Genomic DNA, 15,201 nt, shown 5'->3' on the forward strand with positions numbered 1-15,201 from the left:
CTGGGCGGCAGCAGCAGCAGCAGCAGCAGCGATCGTCTCCGTTTAAACGCCGCTCATCGCCGCACTGCAGCGGCGCTGGGTGATCCGTCAGAACAAAACCGCAACTTACAAAAACCCCGTTGGGCCATTTGGTAGCTGCAACAATTTAACTTTTTTTGTGTTCTCTCTCGATATATACTGTATATTTTATTTGTTGAACACAGCATCATTGTTTTTTTGTTTTGACGGGGAGATTTTTTTGTACACCCCTAAAGCAATACACGTTGCGATGTATTAAACCGAAAGGGCCTGGGTTTTATGGTCTTTCTTGTATACGGCGATGGAAACTTAACGCGCTGAACACCCCCGCGTAGAGAAACACATCGACATGAGCGAAGAGGATCACGTTCTAACAATGGTTAATGTTCTTTTCAAGATATCCTGTTTTGTTCATGCAAAAAAACAAACAGCTGCTGTGGCCTTTGGTTATTTTATTTTCGTCTCCATTTCAGTATTTGTGGACACAACTGACACGTGCATTTTGAGAAAGGGGTGGCCAGCGGTATTTTGAAAACAAGCAAAAAAATTGGGGAGGATTGTATACGGAGGAGGAGGTGGTGACGACGACGACGATGATGACGACGTTTTTTAAAAAAAAATCACAGTTCCTAAAATGATCGTGCGCCACTCGCACGGCCGCGCGGGGTTTTTTCGCGCGACCGAGTTTTGAAAGTTGTACATTGCTTTTCATTTATAACGAGAAACGAAATGCTTTTTTTTGTTGGGGACTTATTTTCCCCGCGTAGCTAGCCTTTCTAGCTTTCTTTTTTTTATATATAATGTCCCTTTTAACCTTGTAATAATTATGATGAAAGGAAAATGTCGAGACTGTGGAAGGGGAAACATGGATACAACTTTTTTTCGTCACAGATTGTTATAACCATTACCCTTTATAGTTTTGAAAAAAAATATCTTAATAAGTAAAAAAAGAAAAATACAAAAAAAATGTTACTTTTATTTTACTATGATAGCTAGGAATCCTAGGTATGGTTTGGCAATAGCATTATGGTAAACTACCAAACTGTATTGTATGCATTATCATTTACGAAAGAAGAATAAAATAAAGCAATGGTGTGCTGTTTTTAGGCTAATGTAGCTTTAGTGCCTACGGATGTAGTTTTTCGTTTCAGATTCATACTGTGTGCTCCAAAATATACGATGCTTACTCGGACACGACAGAGTGGCATACAATAGAAGCCTTAAGTTCTGTGTAGGGACAATCTGGGTCCCGAAGTGGTGGCGTTTATGAAACACCTATCCGGTATTACACGGCCGTCCTGAATTACCGTACAACCTATCTTCCATTCGTTCTTCGTTTTTATTATAATTATATATTTTTAAATTGTTATTTTCTTTTTTTTCATTTCTTTTTTTGGCTACAGTTGCATCAACTGTCATGTGTATATAACATTGGTAGCAATAAATGTGCAGTCATTTTTTTCTAAACCTGAAGTCTGTCTTCTGTGTGTGTGCGTGCGTGCATGCTCTGCGGGGGAGCGGTGGCAGCGGTTAGTCCACTCGCGTTACAAATCCGGCGACCCGAGTTCGATTCCCGCTCGTGACTAATAAGAGTGACGGCAAATATTTTAACCGGTCCTGAGGGTGGGACAAAGGCAGCCGGGCATGGTGATGGTCACCCACCCCCTGGTGTGCCCTTCCTGCTTTAATAGGTACTCGCTAGTAGCAATTGCCCAAAAAGTCTGTTAAGGCTATACGGTGAATCTTTGTAAAGACAGCAATGTATACATAGCACCCCAGATTCCTGCCCCGTGTACACCGATGGCGCTTGATAATTGAACGTGCTGTCGCGCGAGTTGAACCAACCTAAATTGAGCCTCGTGTACAATATTCAACCTGCTATTGGCAATGTTATGCCTGTTGGAGAGGAATTTGGGAGTATGCACGTTGAACTTCTTTCGCACCGTACGTAGCCAACCGTGTTAATCGGAGGTGCGGGAGGACACCAAGAATAGCATAGAGGGCGTACGGGGAGCCTAGGTGACTCGGCTGACACTACCGGGCCGAACGTGGGTCACGACTGCGGTAGCCACTGGGAAAACGGCGTGGCCCAAACCCAGAGTCTCGGCAGGCCCTCGCCTCGGGACATTGACGTGGCTACTTGGACCAGTGAGCCATTCAAGCCGCATCATTCGTTGTGTCTAACATTCTTAAAATGTATTTCCACGGGAAAACCTCACTGAGACTCCTGGCAAAGTGTTGCAATTGGGGTGGCGATGTTGCTACGCATTTCAAACATTCATTCGATTTCAGCTTTTTTTCCTTTTCAAATTTGCTCAATTTTGGGCCGCGGCGCCGCGAAACACTGGCCCCTAATCTTTAAAAACGTCACGGAACGTACAAATGTTGCATATTTACATTGACGGCGAGTACGCCCGCCGTGTTGCCCCAGGGCGGCCTTGGTGCTCGCAGTGCGAAGCTCCGCGACTATCGTGGTCGCCCGTACGAGACGTGGGACGACTGTGGGCGTTCATTCGTACGCGCAGGCCTGCAGGCACTCCTCCAGCTCCTTGACCATGTGACGGTGGAAGGCGAGCTGCCCCTCCAGGAAGAGGGCGAGGGCTCGCTTGAAGATCCGCTCGCCGGCTCTCGACACCTCCAGCTCCTCCGCCATGCACACGCACAGCACCGTGTTGGCTCGGTGGTTTGCCGCCCTGCCCCATGCACGGATTCACACGCAAACGTTTTGACTTCTCCCTTTGGGAACGGCTGAGCAACGACGACGACGACTTCACACGCTGTTGGTCAAGCGGAGACAACGGCGTCAGGAGCAGCGGAGTGTATCGCCGTGACGTCTCCGTATTTGTGGATGGGACATTGTCGTTATCCGTCGATCGGTCTGTTCTGGATGACCACAGTCGCGCACTGATACCGGAGAGTTTTTAATTTTCCGTTTGTGTATCAGGTATCCGCGTCTGCCGCCAAGGTTTGTGCAGTGGATGGGATTTAGGTGGGACCATGTGGAAGATCGAACCCAGGGGATATTCAACGAGGTGTTTGCGAGTTCTTTCGAACTCCATTCAGCTCTCCAAGCTCCACCCGGGTTGAATTCGCAAACATTCCACTGCACTCCTCTGAGTCTACAGTTCCCGTCCGTCCGTCCGTTTGTAACGATGAGAACGAGGTCGTCTGAAACGTGTGCATGCTCGACGTACCACTGCTTCTAAAAAAAAACATGCATCACTCTTTTTATTGTGTTTTTAAATCGCGTTTGCCAAGAACAAAGAACAGGCCCGATGACCCCCGATAGCGCCAAGCAGCCAGCAACAAACAGAACTACCAGCAAGCAGCACTACCAGCAAGCAGCACTACCAAGAACTTTGTATGGGGGATGGGGGGGAAGAGACGATGGGGGTAAATTGCAAAATGGAGCAGTGCGGGGGGGGGGGAAGCAGAAAGAGAGAAGTGTTGTGACTTGGAGCGTGGCCAGCGAGGGTGTGGGCGAGTTGAGTGAGTGGGTGGGGTGGTGAGTGAGTGGTTGGGTTGGTGAGTGGGGTGGTGAGTGGCTGGTTTGGTGAGTGGGTTGATGAGTAAGTAGGTTGGTGAGTAGGGTGAGTGAGTGAGTGAGTGGGGTGGTGAGTGGGGTCAGTGAGTGAGTGGGTTGGTGAGCAAGCGGGTTGGTGTGTGGGTTGGTGAGTGGGGTGTTTGTGTGGGTTTGTGACTGAGTGGGTTGGTGAGTGGGGTGGTGAGTGAGTGCATGGGTGTGTGGGTTGGTGAGTGAGCGGGTTGGTGAGTGGAGTGTGTAGGTTGGTGAGTGAGTCGGTTGGTGAGTGGGTGGGTTGGTGAGTGTGTGGGTTGGTGAGTGGGTGGGTTGGTGTGTGCGTTGGTGAGTGTGTGGGTTGGTGAGTGGGTGGGTTGGTGAGTGAGTGGGTATACCAGACGAGGCAAGGTACGGGAGTGATGGTGGTGGAGGTGACGATGAAGTGTGGTGTGGAGGCAAAGGTGCACTCCGCTACCTGCCGGCCGCACGCCGCCTCTGTTCGTCCTTGGCCCGTGACAGCGCGCCTGCCAGAGACAATGACAAAGGTCACCCGCATAGCCTCCGTAGACTTTTGAGGCAAGCGCTGTTAATTTTTGTGGGGTCGTAACGCAGTGCACCAATCGCTACACTTGTCACACACAATCCCGTTTTTAGTCTCGCAGATGGGAAGGTTGACCCAAGATGCACGTGGAATGGGACTACGACTACTCACCACTTGGCTCGACGCCTCGGGCTCATATTTTAATGTATGTTGAACTTCTTTTGCACCGTACACAATCAACCGTGCTAATTGGAGGTGCCGGGGAAGGACAATAAACTTAAACACAAAAACAGTGGTTCCAAAGAAGTGAGTTTGTCAATCTAGATGATGAAAAGTGCATAACTCCAGTGGCTTCTTAATATCGGAAGGGAAGAGCGTTCCAGACGGCCACAGCAGCGCATCCGAAAGCGCCGCGCGACGCGGTGACCGCTGCCTTCGTTCGATGGCGAGCAGCCAAAAGCCGCCGGCTGCTACGAGGATGAGCGGAGTTCGCGTGACGATGGTTCACGCTCCTTGACGAGATCAGCGAGGTGATCGTGGTTCGTTTGTGGCGAGCGCATCGCGTGTAACGAGCATGGCTTTATAACGCTGCATTTGTCCGGCAACGAGAAGGCAATGCCGCTCAGCAAGCACTGGGCGGACACGGTCGGATCTTGCAGTGCCTGTCACGTGCTCAAGAATTCTGTACACGCAAGATTTAAATGCAATAAATATTCTCAACGATGTAATTAATTTTAAACTCAACACATTCATCAATAACCCTTTGTGGCCTTAAGAGGAAACACGTATAATAATCGCTGTTTTGGGCATTGCACATGAAAACCCATTGCCAAAATGTGACCTATTTTTTAATATATTTTTGTTTTACTTCGAAGGCCACGGTGTGGTCGATAAAGTGTTGGGAGTTGTTTTGTTCTCCGTACTCGTGTACACCGTGACCGACGCAGCGTCGCCAAATTATTTGTTGAATCTTCTCAATCAAAAGAGCCACCCCCGAGACTCGGTTGAGCGGTGCGATCTTGCAGTGGCCCCGTCGCGACACGCGCCACACGATTTTGTACGCAAGCCGCAGCTTTCATGTCCAGGGGGGAGAGACCTCAAACCTCGCCCCAGCGCGACGCCACCACCCGCCCGCCCCGGTCTCCCAGAAAGGCCTCACTGTTGTGCAGCTTGAGGAGCTCGGGGAGGCCGCAGGTCAGGCCGCCGTAGAAGCTCACGGCCTCGTTCAGCGGCTCCGTGTCGGCTCTGGCGTGCGCGGTCGCCGCTAGCCCCGCCGCCCGGATGGCGTTTCCTGCTTGGACCAGCGCGTTGCCCAGCGGGCCGAGCCCGCCACCTCCAGCGCCACCTCCAGCGTCACCTCCGGCGGCGGCGGGTGGACCCGGCAGCGTGGCCAGCGCTGAGAAGGTGGCGCCCAGCTGGTTTAGCGCCAGCGCCAGGCGCTCGTAGGAGCGGCGGCCACCGTCGCGCCACTGCGACGCCGCCTGCCACGTGGCCTGGCGAAGCTCGGCCATGCTGCTCTCCGCGTTGACGTGGAACAGCTGTGAGCCGGGGCAGAGAGCGAGGGGCGACGTTCCGGTCATTGTCCCTTCGTCGTTACCGTCAACGTTACGCATCTCAATCTTGATTTTGATATTGGAGGAATTCGATGAGCTGTAAAGCTTTTTTGTTGTTTTTGCAGATGTCCGGCACGGGGCGGGTCAGAAAGTTTCACCGACAAACAATAAAAAAACAATAGCGGTGGCAAGTATTGGAAAGGTAAAGCGGTGTCGGATGAAGGCCTCCCTCCCACTCTCCGTTGTTGCCTTCCCGCACGGTCCCGCAAAGTCGTTTGTTTGAAATTACACAATCGGTCAACAGCTCAGTTTAACACGCAGTAGTCAGCTTTCACGATCAATGTTATCCATAAGAGTTTTTTTGGTTTTGGGTTAGATCGCAAAAAATATGAATGTGTCATTAAAACACCGCCACCACCCGACACAGCCAATAAGTAAACCCACAACATTTACAATTCAAGTGCCATGACGTTTTCGCCGGTTTCGCAGGCGACAGCCAGATGAGGCTGGTTGTAATTAATCACATTCACTGCCGATGATTTTATCGAACATGAACGATTACTCGGGTTAACAAGATAAAACAGGCCGCCTGGCTTGGCTTTCTGCTGCTGGTGCTGCTGTGCGTGCGTCTGCCAGAGGTCGCAAACGGGTTTTGATTCCTTACCCGTACCCGTACACGGCCGCACCAGGGTCGCAAACGGGTACCCGTACCCGGCCGTACCCGTACCCTACCCGTACCCGGCCGGGTATCGGGTAGGGTACGGGTATCTGGTACCTGATTGCGACCTCTGGGATGAAGCCATGTTGCAGGCGTGGGTGGGTTGATTCTAGGAACTTGAATTGTGAGAAGAGACAAGACGTTGGGAAATGAGTGACAAACGGTGACTCACCGGTGACTCACGGTCTACCCGTACCCGGCCGCACCAGGGTCGCAAACGGCTACCCGTACCCGGCCGGGTACGGGTAGCCGGGTACCGGGTAGGGTACGGGTATGGGGTACCCGGTTGCGACCTCTGGTGGCGTCTACTTGCGCTGCGCGACCTTCATGGACTTGCCCAGCTCCTCCGCGTGCTGCAGGTCGGCGGAGCATCGGACGTCGACGCCGAGGTAGAAGGTGTGGCCCACGTGGCGGTCTCGCTCGGCGCGTCTCTTGCCGCCCTTCCACTCCTCCACGTTGTCGCCGCACGTCAAGAAGTGCCGCAAGACGTCGCACCTGCGGGCACGGTCGGGGGTGGGAGTGGTGGTTTTTTAAAATTTTAACTTGACACGCTTTTTATTATTATTTTTATTGCACGCTTTTATTTAACTCTAGATTTGAAGCTTTCGTGACTGCAAGGATTCATACGCTTAGGTTTTTTTTGGTAAAGTCACGTAGGTAAAAAAGAAATAATAAAAATAAATAATGAATATTGTAGAAATTATAATAGAAATAAAATAATAAATCACGACGTTTCGGAGGCAACACAAGCTTCCTTCATCAGGTGTAAAAAGGCACAGCAAAATAACTACAATAACTAATATAGCTAGTTATTTTGCTGTGGCTTTTTACACCTGATGACGGAGACTTGTGTTGCCTCCGAAACGTCGTGATTTTTTATTTTATTTTTTAAATTATTTTCTTATTTATTTTTATTTAACTCACTTCGTCTGTTGTATCCTCAAAAAAGAAATCTTGTAACTGAATTTGTACACACTTCCCGATGTGCTATCGACTGCAAACTTCGTATAGCTATGTCATACTCATGACAACACGATATTCTATCATTGAAAATAAAATATATATTTTTAAACAATATTTTAACGGCTCTAATTGCCCACGCTCAACTAACGTTGCCTGTAAATCACCACGTGGTCCCTGACGTCACGGCAAGCCTCGGGGAGCCACGCCCAGGGGCGGGGGATGTGGAAGGAGGGGAGGGGCGAAGGGGGCAGGGGGAGGGGCAGCTCGGACAGTACATTTGATTAAAGCGCGTTTTTTTATAAAAGTATTTTTAAATATGTTATTATGAACTCACTCTGTTGTTCTATCCTCAAATCTTGTAACTCAATTTTTACCCACTTCCCAATGTGGTATCGACTGCAAATTTGGTACACTTATGTCATACTGATGACAATACTATATTCTATCATAAAAAATAAACATTCAAAAAAAAATGTTATGTTATGTTTCGGCCTGGGTCTAATTGTCCACGTTCAACTGACGTTGGCTGTAATTGCCCACGGTCACTTACGTTATGGCAAGCTTCGGAGCCACTTCCTGGAGTCGTGGAGTTCTTCCATTACTAGTACATTTCATTAAAGCGTGTTTTTAAAAAAAATTAGGGCCCCTTTATAACATAAGCCACAGGCCCCGCACCAGCTTCATCCGGCACTGCCACCACCGCTCCGTGTCTCACCCGGCGAGCGCGGGGTGGCCCGTGACGTGCTCCAGCCACAGCGAGAGCTCGCCCACGCGTCGCCGCACGCACTCGGGCGCGTAGCGCGCCGCGGCGGGCAGCGTCCCCGGCAGCCGCGGCACCACCACTGCGGGGAACTTCTCCTCGAGGCGCGCCCGCAGCCACGTGAACTGCTTGTAGCGGCGCCACACGGACGAGGGGGCCGGCGAGTCGGCCGCTGCCGCCGCCGACGACGACGTGAGCTCGTAGGCCAGGTAGCTCTTGATGCCGCCGAACTTGCTGCGCTTGGAGGGCGCGCTGACGGCGCACGTGAAGCGCGCGGGGTCATCCAGCCACTCGGGCGTCCCGTGGGCTCCGCCGATTGTCGCGACGCAGCGGCCGAGGTCCGTCGCCGCCTGAAGATGAGGTGCGGTGGGGGGGGGATGTTGGGCCAGGTGAGAAGGCGAGAGACAAGGATAGCCTCATGAGCTTGAGTGACCGGGGCCAGAAACAACAACGCAAAGTGATAACGTAACCACGGAGCGTGGCCTTGAAGCGAATAGAAATCGGAGAGGAGGAGGAGAAAATGACCGAGCAGAAAGAACCTGCGGTCAAAACTGCCGCATCATCGTCATCATCATCTTGACTCAAAGCTTTCGTGACTGCAGGAATTCATATTTTTGGGTCTTTCGGTAAAGTCACGTACATAGGTTCAATCTATTTACGTGACTTTACCGAAAGACGAAAGAATATCATCGTCATCGCCACGCGTCTCACCTCTGTCGCTGCCGCCCCATCACAATCCCTGACCCCATCGCCATTCCTGACCTTGGCTGCTACCCTCGTCCATCGTCCGGGTAGCGGCGGCGGCGGCGCATCGTCGCGATCGTTCGACCGCAGGAAGGTATCGGCCATTGCGCCCATGGCCGTCGTGCCCATCATCTCCACGTTCTGGTATTGTGCGGAGGGGAGAGCGTCGTCGCCGCTGGAGAAGGAAGAGTCGCCGCTGTCGAACGAAGAAGCCACGGACGTGGGCGCTTTGAGCGAAGTTTGGTGGCAGAAGGAGACGGAGGAGTAGGCGATGGGAGGGCCCGGGCACTCGTACACGGTCGTTGTAGGGAGCTGCGCGGAGCGAACCGTACACGCAAGAGTGAGCAATGTCTACCTAGTACCCCGGATTCCTGCCCCATGTACACCGATGTTGCTTGATAAGTGAACTTGTGGTCGCGCGAGTCGAACCAACCTAAATTGAGCCTCGTGTACAATATTCAACATGCTGTTGGCAATGTTATGCCTATTGGAGAGGGATTCGGGAGCATGTACGTGTCTGCACGTTGAACTTCTTTCGCACCGTACGTAGCCAACCGTGATGCTGATCGAAGGTGTGGGGCAGAAGGACGACAACACGAACACACAAAAAGCTGTTCTAAAGAAATGAGTTTGTCAATCTAGATGATGATTATTTAAAAGAGCACAGTTCCAGTGGCTTCGTAATATCGGAGGGAAGAGCGTTCCAGACGGACGCAGAAGCGCATCTGAAAGCGCCGCGCGACGCGGTGACGGCCGCTTTTGTTCGATGCGAGGATGAGTGGAGTTCGCATGGTGATTTATGCTCCGTAACGAGGTCAGCAAGGTGATCGTGGTTCATTTGTGGCAAGCACTTTGTATGTCATAAGTACGACCTCATTAATGCATTCGTCCGGCAATGGGAAGGCAATGCCGCTCATCAAGCACTGGGCGGACACGGGGCCCATCACGGCACGTGCTCAAGAATTCTGTACACGCAAGATTTCAGTGCACAAATCTTCTCAACCATATATACATTTTTGTAAATCAACACATTTATAAATAACGCGTTGTGGCCTTAAGAAGAAACATATAATCGCCCACATTTTGGACAATGGCACTTCGTCATTGCACATAAAATACCACTGCCAAAATATGACATGTTTAATTCTTTGTTACTTTTAAGGCCACAGTGTTGTTGATAAAAGTGTAAATTTTGACTTAAAACTTTCGTGACTGCGGGAATTCGTATTCTATGGTTCTTTCGGTAAAGTCACGTAGATAGAAAAAATAATAACAATAAAAGAATAAAAATGAAAAGAAAGTTTAATTTTTTTTTTAATATCACGACGTTTCGAACGCAACAGAAGCAATCATCTTCTGATGGCGATTGCTTGTGTTGTGATCTAAACGTGATATTTATTTTTTTTTTTATTCACTTTATTTTATTGTTATTATTTTTTCTATCTACGTGACTTTACCGAAAGAACCATAGAATTATGAAAATATTTTTTGTTGTTTAGATCTTTAGTGGCTCGTGTTTACCATTGCCGACACAGCATCGCCAAATGATTTGTTGAATGATTCTCAATCAAAGATCCCCCCCCCCCCCCCCTAGACTCGCTTAGCCTTCCCGCCCATTAGGACACCCATCATTAAGCCATCGACGCGATGCACGCGGTGTCAGGACACAAGGCGGGGGGCCGGTGATTCCCTTGAGATTGACAGGCGGTGACGAAAGGTTTGGCGGGCGGGCTTGGAGGCGGTGTGTGTTCGCTTCATAAACAGCGACCGGTTTTTGTCAGACACGTGGAAGGCATGGGAATTCAACATCCACGATATAGGTTTTTGTTTGTTTGTTAGATCGCGTAAATATGAATGTTGAATAAATATGAATTCGTTGCAGCAGCCCCCTTTGCCCACGTCAGCAATTGTTTCTTGCTGTGGTTGTCCCACCTGATGACGGACGCTTGTGTTGCGCCCGAAACGTCGTGGTTTATTTTATTTTATACCTACGTGACTTTACCGAAAGAACCAAGGGGTAAATATGAATGTGTCGTTAAACCTGTCACCACCCGACACACAGCCAATTAGTAAGGTTTGTCACGTGAGCAAAACATGCCAATTCGTTAGTATTCTTGGTTCTTTCGGTAAAGTCACGTAGAAGGGAAATAATAAAATAATACCAATATAACAATAAAAATTCTCACGACGTTTCGACTGCAACACAAGCAATCATCATCAGGTGTGAAATCCACAGCAAGAAATTTCTATGAATCCCTGTGTGACTTTACCGAAAAAACCAAAGAATAATTCCTGCAGTCACGAAAGCTCCAAAATTAAGATTGAACCACTTCTACGGGGAAGTTCCAAGTTTACCTTTTTCTCTCTCTCTGGGTTTCTTGTTCTCTCTCTCTGCCTGTATATTTAGTGTAATTTTCTCTGTCTACACTCGTTTTGTATCGTTCTTAGGTTCTGCTCTGTCTGTGTGTCTCCGTTCCTCTTTTTTATGTTTTGTCTTTCTTTGGAATTTTCACACTTAAATTCTAACTTAGCAATCTTTGAAATACGTAATCGACCAGGCAATGCGTTAATTGTGTGTTGACCGACTCTCTGTGTCGTTTTACATAACATTTCGATACTTTGCTAGGTTATTTAATTTAGTGTGTTCTGTCTCCCTCTAAGCCTGCTTACCTTACTCCCCTCCCTTCGTACTCATTGACATGTAAATGTTTTCCCTACCCCCTCCCTCTCTCTGCCTCCGCCCCCCTCTCTCTATTTAAGGCCACCCCACAGAGACGATCACCTCTCTCTGTACCTGGGTTGCTCTCTCTATGTATCTTGGTGATATCTGTCTGCTTATATGTCTGTCTATAGTTTTCTGGTTATATTCTATGTCGCTATTTCATTATACCTGATGATGATTGCTTGTGTTGCAATCGAAACGTCGTATGCTATTATTTAATTTATTATTTTATTTTTATACGTGACTTTACCGAAAAAACCAAAGAATAATTCCTGCAGTCACGAAAGCTCCAAAATTAAGAAGATAAGTGTTGTGGGTTTACTCTCCGACACACCGGTGTGTGTGCTGAACTAGTAACGAGTTGGCAAACCTTACTAATGGAGATGGCGGGTTTAACAACACATTTATAATAATTGGTTCTTTACCCTTCTATCTGGCAACAAAACTAACAGTTTTGTTGCCAGATAGAAGGGTAAAGAACCAATTATCATATTTTTACTGGCAAATGAGGTCCCCATAGAACACATTTATATTTACTCGATCTCACCAAAGAAAAACCCTCTTAATGATCATATTGGTCACGAAAGCCTACTGCGTGTTTAACAACTCAACATTGTGGCGCACTGCTCAGCCGACGGGTGGCATGCTTGTTGCATACATCGGGCCAAAGAGAAACGCCGTCGCGTTCGCACGGATTTGCCACGCAGTACTCGCCGTATCGTAATGCTCATGATGAGCATCGTGGTGGAGGTGGTGGAGGTGGTTGTGTCGTGGCGTCTGCTGCTGTGTCGTGTCCTCTGGGCTCGGGAGCAGGACCCCTGCCGGGCTCAAGTTGCGGTAGTTGACCAGGCTGTACATCATGGACGGGCACGGGGGAAGAGCCGTCGCCTCGCTCTGCTCCGGATCTTCCTCGAAGGTGCTGAAAGCCTGCCTGGGGAAGTGGCCATCCGCTGTGGCGTTCCAAACATTCCGGGAGCTCTCTGCAGAACGCGAGTCCTTTGACATGCTGTCAGACAACAACAATAACAACAACACGTGCACACGCGCTTGTGAATAAACGCAGCGAACAGAAACCAAAAATCGCAGCGAAGAAGCGGTTTTGACTGCTTCTTTTATGGAACGAAAATCACCACCACCTCCCCCCCCCCCTAAAAACAATATTTTGTCCCCCGCAATCAAAACTGCCAAAAGAGGATGCGGTTTCTGGTTTAAAATGGTAAAACAAGTTAAACAGCGACTTTTGAGCACCAAATTCACATTTGGCGAAATTCAGAAGCCCTTCTCTTTAATGAGCACGCAGTCGGCCACATGCTGGTGATGGGAGCGGGGGGGACACCCTAGTTTTGTATAACGCAGCTCCACGTGAATCCGACGGGCGTGAAAGCTGATTGGCACCCCCAGACCCACAGACCTGCTCAGTTTGTCGTCCTTCTCCCGCGTGTAGTAGCTACAACACGTGTAGTAGCTATAACACGTGTAGTAGCTACAACACGTGTAGTAGCTACAACACGTGTAGTAGCTACAACACGTGTAGTAGCTACAACACGTGTAGTAGCTACAACACGTGTAGTAGCTACAACACGTGTACTACACGTGTACAACACGTGTAGTAGCTGCAACACGTGTAGTAGCTACAACACTTCGATTTAAAGCTTTCGTGACTGCAAGGATTCATCTTCTTGGTTCTTTCGGTAAAGTCACGTAGAAGGGAAGTAATAAAATAATAAAAATGAAACATAATAAAACAATTCTCACGACGTTTCGGCCACAACGCAAGCAGCCGTCCTCAGGCGAAGAATGAAGCACCACCAAGCTTGGAGCGTATATTTAAGCTGGGTTAGAGGGGGGGAGGTGGGAAGAAGAGCGCCTAAACAAAATAATTTGCATATCAAGAGGAATTCAGCATATGGAAAATGCGTAGGAGGTGGGCGGGGGGGGTTCCAAATCAATACTATGCCCGTGCATTATGCAGGATTAGCAGCATCAAAAAGGGGGGGGGGGGAGGGGGTAGCATTAACAAAGGAAAGGAATGTTAATAGTATGTAGCTGCAGTTACTAAACAACCACGTAAAAAACTAAAGTATAAACTGCATAACAAACTAAAGTATAAACTACATAGCATCATCAGTATACTTACTATACTCTACAATAAGTTGAGTTACTAACAGTAAGTAATACATAAAAAATGTCTACGTTGTAAAAAAATATATAATATGCTTCCATCTAAACTTTATTCTCTTAAATCACACGCGTCTATACCGTACTATATACTGCCATAGGCAAACCCAACATTAAATTACATACTGTATTGCTATAAACCACCCTATACTTTATACATTTTAATATAACACTATGTATTATTCTACCCACCCTAATGTGTATCAAAATGGTTTATTACGTCCTTCCAGTGATTGCTAAGCCAGAATCCATCTTCTCGGTTAAAATTGTCTCTGTGTTTGTATATGTGGATCGCCTCATGAACGAATCTCTCATGATAGCCAGATGGCTTGCAGAGAACCTCTGTCTTGGAGAAGTCAATGTCATGTGAGCCCACTGAGTTGTAACAGTGATCTGCCACGGCTGAGGTGTTTGTCCTACCGTGTTTCAGGTCAGCTTTATGTTCACGGATGCGGTCCGAGACATGTCGTTTGGTTTCCCCAATGTAACTGCTACCACAGAGGCAACTTAGTTTGTAGACACCAGGGTACTGTATATCTGGAACCACATCTTTTACAGACGGTACCAGATCACGGATTTTATGTACTGTGTTGAATCGGACCTGGATCTTGTGTTTAATCAGGATTTTGGAGATCTTTTTTGTGACCCCAGCAATGTAGGGTAAGGTGATGGTCTTGAAAGGCTCCTCAACAGGATCCTTCTTGATGGTTGGAGTGATGGCTTTGCGGATTGTGTAGTCGGAGTAACCATTAGCCTTAAGAGCTTGGCGTACGTGTTTGAGTTCACTGGAAATGTGTTCATGGTCGGAGATGCATTGGGCTCTATGATATAGAGTCTTGATGAGGGAATTCTTCTGGGATGGATGGTGGTGGGAATCCGGTTTTAGATAAGCATCCGTGTGGGTGGCTTTCCTGTAGACAGAGTGGCTCATTGAACCATCAGGTCTCCTTTTGATTAGGACATCCAAAAAGGGTAGCTTGCCATCATTTTCGACTTCCATGGTGAATCTGATGGCTGGGTGTATGGAATTGATGTGGTCGAGAAATTGGTCTAGAGCAGGCCGGCCATGTGGCCAGATGACATAAGTGTCGTCTACGTACCTCTTCCATAAGGTCGGGCGTAGAGTGGCAGTCTGGATGGCGTCCGTCTCAAATTTCTCCATGAAGATGTTGGCTACAACCGGAGATAGGGGGGAGCCCATTGGGGTGCCCTCAATTTGCTTGTAGAAGGTTCCATTCCAGGTGAAATATGTATTGGTTAAGCAGTGTCTCACCAGGGGGGGTACCCCAGCATTCAGTCCTTGATGAACCAAGTCTTCAATGATTGCGATGGTGTCAGGCACAGGCACCTTGGTGAACAAGGAAACCACATCAAAACTGACAAGCAGGTCGTCTGGGGACAGGGCAATCCCCTTGATTGTCGATACCAGGTCAGTAGAGTTTAGTACTGCAGAGGTGGTTTTTCCAGTGAAAGGCCGTAGGATT

At 48.6% G+C, this 15,201-nt stretch overlaps 1 protein-coding gene across 1 annotated transcript; it reads right to left on the reverse strand.

Moving 5' to 3' along the window:
• Positions 1 to 474: 474 nt before the first annotated feature.
• On the reverse strand, positions 475 to 9,761 carry LOC133355016 (sorting nexin-33-like). The gene is made up of 7 exons (XM_061572271.1): positions 9,753 to 9,761; positions 8,785 to 9,129; positions 8,029 to 8,423; positions 6,674 to 6,845; positions 5,239 to 5,617; positions 4,014 to 4,062; positions 475 to 2,711 (listed from the first exon to the last, which is right to left on the reverse strand). Exons 1-7 carry the CDS (start codon positions 9,759 to 9,761, stop codon positions 2,528 to 2,530), a joined length of 1,533 nt encoding a protein of 510 aa, XP_061428255.1. The 3' UTR covers positions 475 to 2,527.
• Between the last annotated feature and the right edge of the window lie 5,440 nt (positions 9,762 to 15,201).

Source organism: Lethenteron reissneri, chromosome 50, assembly GCF_015708825.2.
Source record: "Lethenteron reissneri isolate LAM-NWPU_2019-01 chromosome 50, ASM1570882v1, whole genome shotgun sequence".
Classification (NCBI taxonomy): domain Eukaryota; kingdom Metazoa; phylum Chordata; class Hyperoartia; order Petromyzontiformes; family Petromyzontidae; genus Lethenteron; species Lethenteron reissneri.

Excerpts from the sequence above, each read along its gene's own strand:
- LOC133355016 (XM_061572271.1), bottom strand. Across the intron at positions 6,846-8,028 it reads GGCCACCCCGCGCTCGCCGG|GTGCGACGTCTTGCGGCACT; the intron begins GTGAGACACGGA and ends CCGTGCCCGCAG. Across the intron at positions 4,063-5,238 it reads GCTCCTCAAGCTGCACAACA|GCGCGCTGTCACGGGCCAAG; the intron begins GTGAGGCCTTTC and ends TGTCTCTGGCAG.